We start from the raw sequence: 13,635 nt of genomic DNA on the forward strand, positions 1-13,635 counted from the left end.
CACCGCTTACGCTTCTCCTAATGAAGAACCCCGCGAGATAGGGCGCGGAGGCGGGGCCTAAGCGGTGCGCAGGAGACCTGTCAAACCGGGACAGGGGCGGGGCGTAGCTTGCGGTCAGGGCCGGGAGCTGTCACGTGAGGGTCGGTGGTCAGCTGACTGGGGCGCAAGTTCCGCGGGGAAGTACGGGCCGAGATGGAGGATGCTGCTGATTGGTGGAGCAGGAGCCACAGTACAGCACTTCAGGGTCGAGTCTTTGACGGCGGGGACCACGATTGGCTTATGCGAGTCACGTGGGATGTCGTAGCGCGCACCAGGAAGAGTGGGGGTGTCCTGCGCGGCTGTATGCGCAAGCGTCGAAGCGGCGGCTCGCCGATTGGAGGCCGTGAGTCACGGGGCGGGGGGCGGCGGCTGGCGGGGGCGTGGCCGGCAGGGCGCGCGCACCTCTACCAGGCCGCTGGTTGGACCGCTCAGGTCACATGGTGCCGGACAGCAGGGGGCGCGCGCCGGTGCGACGTCAACGCAGCCCGCTAAGCTTCCCCCGACTTGTCTACCGCGGCCGGGCCGCGGCTGAGTCCCCCGTGGGCCTGGGTCCGGCCGTTTGCTGAGTACCTTCGCGGCCGCCATGGACAACTCCGGGAAGGAAGCGGAGGCGATGGCGCTGCTGGCCGAGGCGGAGCGCAAAGTGAAAAACTCACAGTCCTTCTTCTCGGGCCTGTTTGGGTAAGAACCATGCCGAGGGGTCGGCGGGGACCTACGCCGAGAGGACGAAGGAGTCACGGCCTGAAGTGACGGAGTCGAGTCGCGGGGCTCGAGCCTAGAGAACGGAGGGGATTCCCGGAGGAGGAGCCACGGTCTAAAGTAGCAGAGAGGACACCGGCCAAGGGCCGGGGGGGGGGCCGGGCTGTGGGAGCTTGGTTTGAAGAGAGACCGTCTGAGATGGTGGGAGGGCCGCGAGCTGAGGGCACGCAAACGGGCAGCAGCGTCTTGAGGCGATAAGGGGATCCAGACTGAAGATGGGTCAAGAGACAGGAGGCGGACCTGGGCCGAGGGGACATGGCCTGAGGCCTTGAAGGCGACCGATCTGGGAGAGAAGCCGAGTCCGGTAGTCTTTGGAGCGGCTCTAGGAGAACCTGTTTGAAGGATCCCTGATGGGCATGGTGGGCCCCGGGGCTGAGGACACCTGCCCGAGGGATTGACCTTTCTCCAAGGCGTGCAGCCGTGGGTTTGCAGGAGCTCCTGGTGATGGGGTGACAGGGTCAGGGCTTAGGTGATCCCGGGAGTGAGGAGTCCAAGTCTGGGGCGTGTGACGGTGCTTAAGAGAAAGCTGCGTGAACCGGGGAAAGAGCTTGGACGCGAGGTGCTGGAGATCACTGAGGACTCTGTGGGGCTGTCTTAGTCCGTCTGAGCCTCTGTAACAAAACAGCCTCCTACGGGTGACTTAACGAACCACAGAAACTTAGCTCTAAGTTTTGGAGGCTACAAGTCCAAGGTCAGGGTCCTGGCAGATTTGGTGTCTGGTGAGGGCCTGCTGCCTGTGGACAGCCACCCTGTCACCTCATCCTCACGTTGCGGAAGGGGTGAACTGGTCCCCTGGGGTCTCTTTTATAAAGGCACTTCCTCCTTTGGGAGGTGACCTAATCCCTCCCAAAGCCCCCATCTCCCCACGTCATCATCTTGGAGCTTAGGATCTCGGCACATGACATTTGGGGGCACACAGTCCATGACAGGGCCAGCCTTGGATGGTCCCCATTTGCTTCTTACAAGGGACTGCGGCAGCTGGAGTGGGGGAGACGTTGGGTCGGAGAGTGCAGGCAGTGACGGCAACGATAGCAGGTAATATTTATGATTAAGTGCTCGGATCCTGAGTCAGATCTGGGCCGGGCACTCTGAACCCTTGCATTGAACCTGAGAGGCTGGACGGATTACTTTGCCCGGTTCCCCAGTAAGTGGGAGACCTGGCCCGTTTGCTCCCAAAACTTGCTCCCACACTGATCTCTCCCCGAGGCTGGTGCCCGATTCTGGACGCTACACTTAAGAAAGATGTTGGCCCACTTAGGAGGAGCTGGTAAGTTAGGGAGCTCCCTCCCTGTAAGCCCCCCTCCCTCCCTGCCCCACATGGCAGTTTTCTCCAGCTGTTTAACGAACGCACCCCAGTCCCTTCCAGCTCCAAAAGCAGTTGAGACGGTGCTGGGCGAGGGCGGGGGCACGGACGGGAGCCTGTCTGTCTGAGAGCTGGGGGCGTAGCAGGTCATCCCCGAGGAGGACTCCTGGCCAGCCCCCACCCCTGGTACCTCCTCTCCTCTGGAGCTGGACTTCCGTGTGTTGAGCATCTCACAGCGGCCTTTTCTCGAGCCCCCCGTCCCCCAACAGTGGTGTCGGGGACTGGAAAAGGGCATGTTGGGGCTCAGCTTGTCCCTCATACCCTTCCCTCCCCTTTCAGAAACATCAGCAGTGACAACATTCCAAATTGAGAGGTCTCTGGTCATGTCAGGGGGCCAAGTAGGCTGGCCCCCACCTGAGATCTGAGACAACCTCGTGTCCTCAGATGTGTGGGCCTTCTTTGTTCCTCTCTGGCTCTGGGCTCCCATAGACTAGAGGGCTTTGGTGCAGCCGCCCGCGAGGAAGGTAGTACCAGCCAGTTAGTAGCTCAGAGCCCCTTGTGTGCCTTCCCTCTGGCTCTGACCACCCCCCTCGACCCAGCCAGTGGACGTGGACCTCGGGAGCGGAGCTGTAGGGAATGGGGGAGCAGCCCAGACTTCCCCTCTGGAAGCAAAACGACGGAGATTTCCTGAGCAAAGCACAAATTGTGGGAAAGGAGCGGGGACCAGAGAGACGCACTCTTTCCCTCTTCCTGCCCCGGGGCTTCAGATGGACCCAGAAACTTCCCCCACTTTGCCCCTTTGGAATTGTACAAATTCAGAATGGTGGCTCTGTCCCCTGGGGCTTTTCCTTGGCCCTCACGATTCCACCCATGCCCCCCATCCCCTGCTGACCAAAATCCGAGATAAAAACTTCTTTCCGCCCTAATGCTACCATTGGTGGGAAGTTTTTTCCACCTGTGAGATGAAAACCATAACGATGCGTACTTCATAGGGCTGCACATGAAACAGTGAGCCTGACCTCTGTGTTTTTAATTTATTTTTTAATGTTCTTATTTTTTTGAGAGAGAGAGACAGCATGAGTAGGGAAGGGTCAGAGAGAGAGGGAGACACAGAATCCAAAGCAGGCTCCAGGCTCTGAGCTAGCTATCAGCACAGAGCTCGCGGGGCTCCAACCCATGAACTGTGACCCATGAACTGTGAGATCGTGGCCTGAGCCAAAGTTGGACGCTTAACCGACTGAGCCACCCAGGCGCCCCAGTACTTACTGTTATAAAGTATCGTTATCGGAAGTTGAGCTGGAGGTACCAGAGAAATACAGATGTTAGGTTGTTCCGTGTACAAAGAGCACATTTCTAAAGATGAGAAATTGACAAATCAGTTCCTGGGTTTTTTTTTAATGTTTTATTTACTTCCGAGGGAGAGAGAGAGACAGCGTGAGCAGGGGAGGGTTAGAGAAAGAGGGAGACACAGAATCTGAAACAGGCTCCAGGCTCTGAGCTGGCTGTCAGCACAGAGCCCAACACGAGGCTCAGACCCACGAACCGTGAGATCATGACCTGAGCCGAAGTTGGACGCTCAACCGACTGAGCCACCCAGGCGCCCCATTCAGTTCCTATTTAAACTGCTTGTGAGGCACCAGCAACCCCCTACCCCACCCCCCGAGCCCTAGAGGCGGGGTTTTGTGAGGGGAGATTTGGGACAGGGTGGGGGTGCCCTTCGGGACCCGCTCGAGCCCTCAGCTAAGTGTGGTGTGGGCATGGCGCCTTCCGGCCATGCCTTCACCACCTTCCACCTGAGAGTCTGCCCAGGTCACCCCTGCTTTTTTCCAGCAGGCACCCTGGGGATTCCTGGCACCCTGCCAGCTGCCACGATCTGCTGAAAACTCGGTGTCCCCTGCCCAGTCCTGGGGCGCCATTTTTCCCCAGGGGATGCAAGGTGTCGGTACCGTGGCCATTGTTTGGCTGCACTCCCGGGACTCTGCCTTTATTGTCGGAGGGGACTGCTACTGTGTGTGGAGCTTGCGGCGTTCCCACGTGGGACGGGGTGGCTGAGAGACAGAGCTCTTTCGGAAACATCTTTTAAGAAGAGAAAACATTCGGTTCTGGGGCTACAGCCAAGTCCTCTCATTAGGGCGCAGAGGGGCATCAGTCCGAGAACCAGCAGAGGACCCGCCGGGCAGGGTCGGCCCCTGCCTCTGCGCTCCCAGTCAGGAAAGCGGTGGCCCGTAAATCCGCACCATCAGCGCGATGCGGTAAAGGGTGGGGCGGGCCCAAGGCCCCAGGCTCTGTGAACACCAGAAGGCCAAGCTGCCCAGCTAACCTGGGGGCCGGGCGGGCTGGAGGTAAGACCCACACTGAGATCGGAACTAGGTAAACATTTCTGGAACGTGCTCTCTCTGCCAGCCGGATAAGTGCCCAGCTGAGCACCTGCTGCGGGGTGGGCGCTTTCCCAGGTGCCGGCACGCTTCCGGCACCCGCCAGGCCCGGAGTCTCACCCGCAGACACAGGGAGCCGGGCCTCACCGCAGCCCCTGATTTTTCCAGCACCCCAGGTGACTCTAGAATTCCCATTGCCAGGTGGCCGGCAGCCCTCCGAGTATATTTCTCCTCCTCCTCATAATAGTCGCCGTTTGAGCACCTGCTCTGTTCTGGCCTTGGTGCCAGGAACCGCGCACGCGGCCTCCCTCGTCCCCACGGAGGCTCATTGCCTCTGATACAGGCCAAGGACCTGAGGCGCTGGGGTGGCCAGCCCAAGGTCCCGCGGTTCCGAAAGTGCCTGAAACTGATTTTGGCTCGGGTCTCTTGCCTCCCGGGTCCATTCTGTTTCTGCGTTTCGTTCTTTACGGGCATGTCACGAGAGGGTCCTGCGATGGTGTCAGAACGGGGCAGTTAGTGTGTGACCTGTTATTCTTTCATCATCGTTCCCGACAGGGGGACCTAGGCCCTGGCCCGCAGGAGCTCAGACACTAGGCCTTGCGGGTGGCATGGGAGGAAGCACCCGGGCACCCCGCAGTCTGACCCTGACAGCTTGCACAGTCAGCAGAGGAGCAGAGCTGGTGGCTGCTGGCTCCCTGCGCCAGGCAGGCCTTCCGGTCTTCCAGTCTTCCTTCTGCCTGTGGCATAAATGGGGGTTCTGTGGGGGGCCGGTTTACTGACTCCCTCCCTTGCCCGGAGGCAGCCCAGCGCTGCCCCAGCAGAGAGCAGCGTGTACTTGTGGGTGATGCTAATCTGCACAGCATTGGCTGTTTAATCTGGAGGAGAGGCAAGAGCAGGCAGGGACCTTGTCCGCCTTCTTGTTTGTTTTTTTTTTTAGTGTTTATTTTTGAGAGAGCGGGGGAGGGGCAGAGAGAAGGGGACAGAGGAGCCGAAGCCCTGCTGACAGCAGCGAGCCTGATGTGGGGTTAGTACCCACACACCGCGGTATCATGACCCGAGCCTGTCAGATGCTCACCCCGCTGAGTCACGCAGGTGTCCCCTCCCTCCCCCCTTTCTCATCTTCCAGAAGACTTGGGTGAGGAAGCCTCCCAGATCTCTCGAAGGAGTGAGAAGCAAGGCAGGGCTGGATCTCCAGGCCCCGAGGCCTGCATCTGGTCCCTGCCACCTTCTGGCAGCGCGGGCTTGGGGAAGCCCCTTAACCCATCCGAGCCCTGGCTCCTCCTCAGTGAAGCAGGGCCAGTACCCAAAGCCTTACAGTGAGGAACGCCGTGCTCCTTCCGGCTGAGTGCTTTAGGTCATCATAATGACGTAGAGAAGACAGGTAGAAGGGCAGAGAAGGTCAGGGTGGGCACGGGCCTTTGGGTCCATTCTTCCCACGCTGGACACTGGAGGATCCAAGAAACTGAGGCGCAGGCCGCGGGGAGTGATGAGGACCTAAAACGGGGGGCCACGCGGCCTGCCTTGTGAGGCCCGTGGGAGAGCGCAGGTGGGGTGGGTGGCCTGTTTCTGGGAGCCAGGAAGCGCCCGGGGGATGGAGGAAGGAGTGGGGAGACCGAGAGTGTGCCCCACAGACCCCCCCCCCACCCCAGTCCGCAGCCCACCGGGCCTTCTGTGCATGCTGGCACCGTGCTCCCCTCTCCATATGGCAGTCGCTGGAGGTTGGTGGCTGTGCCTGAGAGCCCTGAGACTGCTTCCTCTGCCTGGGGAGGGGGCAGAGAGCAGAGCCGAGTGGGTAATTATAGACAGCCCTCCACCAGGCTGGTCCAGACCAGTTTCCTCTATTCCTGGCATGGCTCGTGGCTCACAGGCAGCTTGGGGGAGGTCGGTGGGGGAGGGACAGCCAGCTGTCGCCTGTGCTGCCTGCCGCTGGGCCCAGCTAGCTTCGCTGGGTGTCCTGCGGGCAGCACGGGAGAAAGCCTGGGCTCTTCCCGGCAACGACTTTGCGGGGCTCTGATGAGGGCTCTGACCCCAGCAAGAAGCCCCGTGGCACCCTGTGGAATCACCCTGCTGGGAGACAGCTTGCTAGCGCACTCCCTCCGCCACAGACCTCCCCGTGACGTCAGCATAGGGCCCAGGCCTGGCCCCTGGCCTCCAGCACGGGGTCTCCCACCCGCCCGCTCAGCCTCGTTTCCTACCAGTCCCTGCAGCGCAGCCACCAGACCCACTGCCGTTCCCCCACCTGCTGCCTGGAATGCTCGTCCCTCTTTCCTGGGGCGGCTGCCTAGTCACCTTCGAGGCCTGAGCTGAAGTCTCACGTGCTCCCAGTGGCCTGCCCTGATGTGCCTGTCCAGGGACACCCCCTGCCCCCAGCCTCTCTGTGCTCGCTCACTCCTCACGTCGCCTTGCTGATTTGCTGTGTACCGAGGACTGGGTCCTTCTCTGTTTACCACCACATCTGGCTCGGAATAAGTGCTCATATCTGTTCCCCAGATGACTAAGCAGCGGTGTGCATGGCTTCCCCTTCAGGATCTGTCAGTGACCCTGGGCACGTCGCTCACCCCCTCTGGGAGCTCCATTTCCACCTTCTAAACAAAGAGGATGGGACTCCATAGATGCCCCCTGTCATCGCCTGGCGATGGCAGTGGCCAGGCCTCGCGTCCACGGGTTGGGGGGAGAGGTCGGCAGAGTAGACGTTAATCCCTCCGGCTTTCCCACTCTGCCATCTGAGTGGCTGAGCCAGCGCAGGCCTGGCCTGGCATCATAGCATTTCAGGCCAGCAGCTGACAGGCTTTGTGTCCTGTGTTCCCTCTGTCCCGCTGAGCTGAAACAGGCCAGCTGGGGCCGACCGTTCATTGCCTCTCACCCTGCTCTGGGCCTCTCTGTGGGTTGGACCATTTCTGCTCATCCAGGAGCCCGAGGTTTTTTCCAGAGCATGTCTGAATCTGGACAGAACCTAACTGTTCCCACAAAGAAGGGAAGGATGAGCTAGGGGCCCCCGGGATGGGGAGACCCAGGATTTCAGTCTGTGAACACATCCATCCCCTTTAAGTATAAGAACCTTCCGAGAAGGTCTCCCTGAGGATTTTGTTGTGAGGCCCCAAAGGACCCTACGCCTGTGAAGGCCCCTCACCTCCCCGAGGCCCAGAGTGGGTTCGAAAGAAGTCCCTCCAAGCAGGGGCCCCAAGCTTTCATCTAAAGAAGGACCTTACCTGCTGCAATTTGGATTCGGGAAGCCAGGATCCCAGCCCTAGTTGGCCTGCCCGGGGTGGGGGGTGGGGGGGTGTCCCCTCGCTGACACAGCCTGATTCAGACAGAACAGGTCACCGAGGGCCCAGATCAGCCTTTTCCCTCCGAGACTCACCTGATCTTTCTGAATCACCCAGGACAATGGTTTCAAAAGCCTGATTCCGGCCCCACCCAGACCTGAGGGAGTTCTTCAGGGGAGGGTGGCTAGGAGGCCCTGTGATTACCTTGACCAGCTCTGGTGATGGGAAGGAATGGGCCTGCTGCGTTAGCGGTATGGGGTGAAGGCATGCCCCCACATTCCACTGGAGGTCCCCCAGCGGTGGGGCTGGCGAGTTTCCGGGGCCGGTGGACACGGGGGAGGGGTGACAGGAAAGATGATCTGTGTGGCTTTACTGTTGGAAAATACGTCTACTCTCCTTCAAAACGAAACACCGGTTGATGTCCGCAAAGAGAGAATCTGAGATCGTTTGGGAGAACTGAGCGTGTAGGATGTTTTCCCTCCTGCTTGTGTGGGCGTTTGAACCCTTACAGGGACCACAGACCCCGTGGGCTGAGCCCGGTTGCATTGTTGGAGGCGGAAGGACAGACACGTGGCGGCGACTCTGACGAGGGTCTAACAAAGGGTCCCCCGGTTCAGGGAGAGCTTCGGATGCACCGACCGCTCGGGGGATCAGGAAGTCAGGAGAAAGCTGCCCAAACAGAACTCCCCTTTTTTTCCCCCGTTAACGTACTCCTTTGTGTGTCTCCGGCCCCTACTCTTACACAATAAATTCTTTGAAGGTCGTTCTGGCATCTTAAACAATTCTGTACTGAACATCCTTACGACTTTTCTGATCGGTTTCTTGGGATAAAGTGGCAGAAATGTAATTTGTGGCTGGACCACAGAACCGAGTGTAAATCCTGGTACTTAAAAGAGAAACGTTTGTTCTCTGTATTCTCTCTCTGTACGTTTTAATAGATAAAGTACGCAGACGATAAAGAATTCAGACAGTACCAGCCAGGAGCACGGTGACTAATCCTGTCTGCCACACCGCCTCCAAGAGGAGTGCGCTGGCTAGTTTTCTGTGTTAATCTGCTCAGGCCTGAGGTAGCCATGACACAGGGCAGGGTCAAGAGGTCTTCCCGAACAACCACAGTGGGGCAAGCCGTGGGACCGAGGCGCTGGAGACTGGCCAAGGCTCCTCCCCCAAAATGCTCTTCGCGGCCTCTCGGAAGAGGTGGGGTGGGGGAACGATGCACACAGAGCCTGGGAACCCACGGGCACTGAGCGGGAGTGGAAGAGGCTGTCCGAGGCAGGGCTCACGAGGCGGTCTGGAAGCCCCCCCCCCAAGTGAGGGCAGCCCACGCCTCCCCAGCAGAGTGTGTCTGTCCCCGGGCACGGAGGCCACGGACTCCATCTCCTCTGCGCCCTCAGTGGCGGTGGCGGGCTTGCCGGGGAGGTTACGGGGGTGGGGACGCATCTGCGCTGGCCCTGGGGCAGGACCTTGCCCTTCGGTACCGGGCCGCCCGTCTCATCTTTCCCCTTCTCTCCGCAGAGGCTCATCCAAAATAGAGGAGGCCTGTGAGATCTATACCCGGGCGGCGAACATGTTCAAGATGGCCAAAAACTGGAGCGGTAGGTGATCCCTGCCACAGCTCCTTTGTGGTCGTGTCTCCTGTTTTCCCTCCGCTTCGGTCCTGAAGGCCTGACCTGGGGGTGCGCCTTGCAGCCCCCCCCCCTTACCTTTCTTTGCCGTCTCTGACATCAGAAACCCATCAGCCTGCCATTGGCTCATTTTGAGCCCACAGGGCTGTTTTACGTAGGTCACAGGACCTTGGGGAGGGGCCTCCAAGGCTGAGGGTAGATGGGCTCCCGAATCGAGGTGGCTCTTTGATGGGTTTCTCCGCAGCCTCGGGACGGCTCAGCTTTCCCCGGAAGCCGCTCCCTAGTGCTGTCCCCGGTGGGTCTGACTTCTGGGCCCGGGCGGCCATTCCACTGGGTCCAGCAGTAACAGTAATCATTAACCGTTTGTTGGGCGCCAGGCGTGCTTTCCGTGGCACGGCAGGCACAGCAGCCCTGTGAGGGCCGGTACCGTCCGTGCCCCGTCTGTGCCCCATGGCGGGAAACTGAGGCTTGGCCCAGCCCCACGCGCGAGCGAGTGGTGGGAATGAGAACTCAGAAAGCAGAGCTCCGGCCCGGGAGTGGAGCGTTCAGCCTGCCCCTGGGTTGCTCCCCGACCTCTGAAGCCAGCGTGACTCAGGTCTGTGTCATGGCTCAGACTGGCCGTGTGTCCCTGGGGGAGTCCCCGAGTGCGATCCCCCCCCAGCAGGACAGCAGGGAGAGCGGTAGTCCCGACCCCGTGGGGCCGTAGCGCGCACTCGGAGATGGAGCGTCACCACCGAGGGCAGCCGGCACCCCATAAGCGTGGTGGCCTTGGGCTCCACACTTGTCCTTCTTGTGGAAGGGAAAGCTCACGGAGGACTCCGGTCAGCAGCCAAGCCGACCTCAGGAGCAGGGACGAGGTGCCCCCTGTGGCCTTCTGTGTGCTCTCGCTCTGACTGGGCGAGGACACACGTTGACAGTGTCCTGTCACTTACTGCTGGAGAAGGGCCTCCACCGGAAGAGAGGGTCCCAGGTCATGCGCCTCTGCCTGCCAACGCTCACAAGCTCTGTCACTGGGCAGAGCATGATCGGAGTCGAGGCCTCTTTGGCTTCGGTCACGAGGTTGTGGTAAGACTCGCGGCAAAGCCGGAGCGTGGCTGGCCCCTCCGAGGAGAGGTGGGCAGGCAGGGAGGGGCCCCCAGGGCCGGAGGGGCCGAAAGGCTGGTTGGGAGCCGCCTGAGGGCCTGGAGGAGAGCTCTGACAGTGCAGCCGTGTTGAGCTCATTGGGGCTGATGTCAGTACCCGGCTGGGAGCGTCAGCAAGGCAGCCATCAAGGAGATCCAGCGAAGACAGGTTCAGGTTTGGGGCCCACAGAGGAGCGTTCGGACCAGAAGGAGATGAAACCTGAAACGGGCCCCTGGAAACAGTGAGAAGGGCCCCGGGTGGGACAGCTTCTCCTCGCTTTCTGAGGATGGTTTTGGTTTCCAGGAAATCGGAAGTGTTTTCCCTGAGCTTTTGCAAGATATATTGTGCATGAGGCCTCACACTGGGGATAATTTTAGGCTTCCGAACTAATAAGGTACCATTAGAGAAAGAATGTTTGTTTGTTCATTTGTTTTAGGGTTTGTTTATTTTGAGGGAGAGAGAAAGCAGGAATCAGGGAGAGACAGAGAGAGGGAGGGAGCGAATCCCAAGCAGGTTCCACGCTGTCAGCACAGAGCCCAACGCGGGGCTCGATCCCACAAACCGTGAGATCGTGACCTGAGCCAAAGTCGATGCTTAACCGACTGAGCCACCCAGGCGCCCCAGGATATTTATTTTCCAATCACATAGATGGTCCTTTGCCTCTAAAATTTGTTACTGCAGCCCTACTTCTCTGGCTGTTCAAATAAAAGTCTTGGGGTATTTTTCGTTTTTCTGCAACGACACTACTCTTTTGGACATTTTCCACTCAAGCCTGTCAAACTAATAAATCTTACATACCGAGAACCTGGGCCTCCCTATCTTCCCCACTGCCTTGAAGTTACAGGACAGAGCCAGGCCCTCCGGTCCCCTTCGGCTCAGGAATTGTGTGATTCAGATCCTGCTGGTGGAGGGTGAAGGGCCGCATGGGGTCTGTTGGAGGCTGGCTGAGCTGAAGGTGGGGTTGGAGCTCCCTGGTTAGCGCAGCCCCACCCCTGCCCTCCAGCCCAGAGGACGGGAGACCCCATGGTGTCCTGCATGCCACCGGGCGGTTTAGGAGACAGACATGTGACCAGAATGGCTTCGGACCAGTGCAACTAAGGACAGGATGGACTAGGCTTCCCGTGTGGTCGCTGCTGCCTTTTGCCCATGGGCACTTGTCTCCCTTGGGGCCACCGCAGGGCTTCGTTGGGGATAGTGTGTGTATCCTTCGTAGCTCTCGGCCCTGCCTGCCTTCTCCCTGCATCTTTAGACGTGGTGGCGCTAGAGATGTCGGCAAAGGCTGCAGTCAGGGCTATGGGAGTTGAGCTGGCTTCAGCCTGGCCCTCTCTTCAGACACCCGGGAATCAGAGTGTCTTTCCTCTTCCTCCCCTCCGAGTCCACCTCATGGGCCTTCCGGAGCCTCGACCTCGGGGTCAGGGGGCCCGAAGTTGAGGCCTCCACTTCGGCTCAACCCAGGCTCGTCCCTCCCTCTCCCAGGGCCCCTCTGCCTTCTTGGGAGAGCCTCCTCCCCAGTGCGGCGTCTGAGTGGCTGGTGGTAAGTGGAACCCCGCTCAGGCTGAGATCATTCTTTTCTGTTCCAGCTGCCGGAAACGCTTTCTGCCAGGCGGCCCAGCTGCACCTGCAGCTCCAGAGCAAACACGACGCGGCCACCTGCTTCGTGGACGCCGGCAACGCATTCAAGAAGGCTGACCCCCAAGGTGAGCCTCCGTGCGGCCCCGGGGCTGGCTGCGCGCTCCCGGGAGAGGTCCTCAGGTGCCCGCGAGGCTCCAGCGCCCGGACGCTCGAACCACACAGTTGGCTCCCTTCCGGTTGGCATTTGCATCCCGCTCCAAGCCTCCGCCTCCCCCTGCTGCTCGGCGTCCGCCTCGCGGCTGATCGCTTCCCTCTGAGGCCGGGAGCATTTGGGAGTGGGCGTGACACTGCAGACCCGTCGCATGCCAAGGGAGAGGAAAATCTGTTCTGTTGTCAGAATTAACATGCAGGAGGGGGTGGGAGGGGGTTCTGAGCCCAGCCAGGTAGGAGGTGCTGCCGAAAAAGGAGCGGAAATTATCCTGACCTGGCTTCCCAACGCGCTGGGGGGGGATCGGAACGGAGCCCGAGATGCGGGCGCCAGAGAACAACTTACTTAAGATGAGGGAGTGTTTGCGGCTAGAAGCCCGGTTTGGGATGGACTCCGGCGAGAAGGCCACGTGTCCCCCCGAGTTCCTCCTAAGGAACAAGCACAGCCCAGCGGGTACCGGGCTCTGGGGCCTCACGGAGCCCGGGAACTCGGTTCTTTTTTTTCCATCCTGGTGTCAGACGCAGGTGGCTGGCTTTTTTCATTCTAGCAAGCACAGAGACATTCTTTTCAAGTGACCCTGTGTTGTCACTCTTTGCTCAGAAGAGAGTAGGGAACGTGTGAGTGTTTTAAGGGAAGAGAATAGAAAAAGAGGTGACTAACCTCGGAGTAGAGACCTGCCCTTCCCCAGAGAGCCCAGAGTGTGTGCGTGGGTGGGTAAGCACGGTCCACACCCCCGTGCTCCGGAGTCGTCGGCAGGTCCTTACCGATTCAGGGGATGTTTAGTTCCCAGCCGGGGGCTTGATCGGTGTAGACCAAGGGGCTTTTCTGTGTCCCCAGACTTGAAGGGCCACTCCTTCGCGGCTGGGTGTGTTGCAGGCATTGGCCCGAGGGTTCGCTTGGTGGGCTCGGGCCAGGCGCAAACCTGGGCGGAGGCCTTGTGATGGGAGGGCCGCCGCAGGCTGCGTGGGCAGCGTGATGGGGACCCAGGAACTTCTGTGTCTGTTCCCTGCCCCCATCCCCTGGAGCTCCCCGACCCAGCCTGCCCTCTGCCCCCTGGGGAGCCGCTCTGCCTGGCAGAGCTGCCTTGGCGTCTGGAGCGTTGAGCCGCTGCCCCTGCGTGACTGGAAGGACTCGTTCTTCCAGCAGGAGTTGAGGGCCAGGCTTGGTGACACGTGCGCGGCGCTGTTTGCTCTTTAAACAGACCTCTGTGCCTCTCTTGGACGGGCCCCCACCTGGTGCTGTGATGCCGCGTCCTTGATCACCTGGCTTTTGATCTGAGCCTTTTCAGCGGAGGCTCAGCACGGCAGGGGGTGCATTGGGTGCTAGGGCCTGGGCCGGGGTGTGCCTCCCCCCCCCCCCCCCCCGG

At 60.2% G+C, this 13,635-nt stretch overlaps 1 protein-coding gene across 2 annotated transcripts in view; it reads left to right on the forward strand.

Annotated features, from left to right (window-relative positions):
* The first annotated feature begins 482 nt into the window (after positions 1-482).
* The window catches only part of NAPA (NSF attachment protein alpha), a 22,609-nt gene continuing 9,456 nt past the window's right edge, over positions 483-13,635 (forward strand). The window contains exons 1-3 of one of the 2 annotated variants that reach the window (XM_077747090.1): positions 483-720; positions 9,258-9,337; positions 12,070-12,186. In XM_077747090.1, the coding sequence (XP_077603216.1) occupies positions 623-720; positions 9,258-9,337; positions 12,070-12,186 (295 nt within the window). In that variant the 5' untranslated portion in view covers positions 483-622. The remainder of the gene's footprint in view (positions 721-9,257; positions 9,338-12,069; positions 12,187-13,635) is intronic. The other variant, XM_077747089.1, reaches the window with a different exon arrangement.

This window comes from Crocuta crocuta, unplaced genomic scaffold, assembly GCF_008692635.1.
Source record: "Crocuta crocuta isolate KB4526 unplaced genomic scaffold, BGI_CrCroc_1.0 scaffold334, whole genome shotgun sequence".
Taxonomy (NCBI): Eukaryota; Metazoa; Chordata; class Mammalia; order Carnivora; family Hyaenidae; genus Crocuta; species Crocuta crocuta.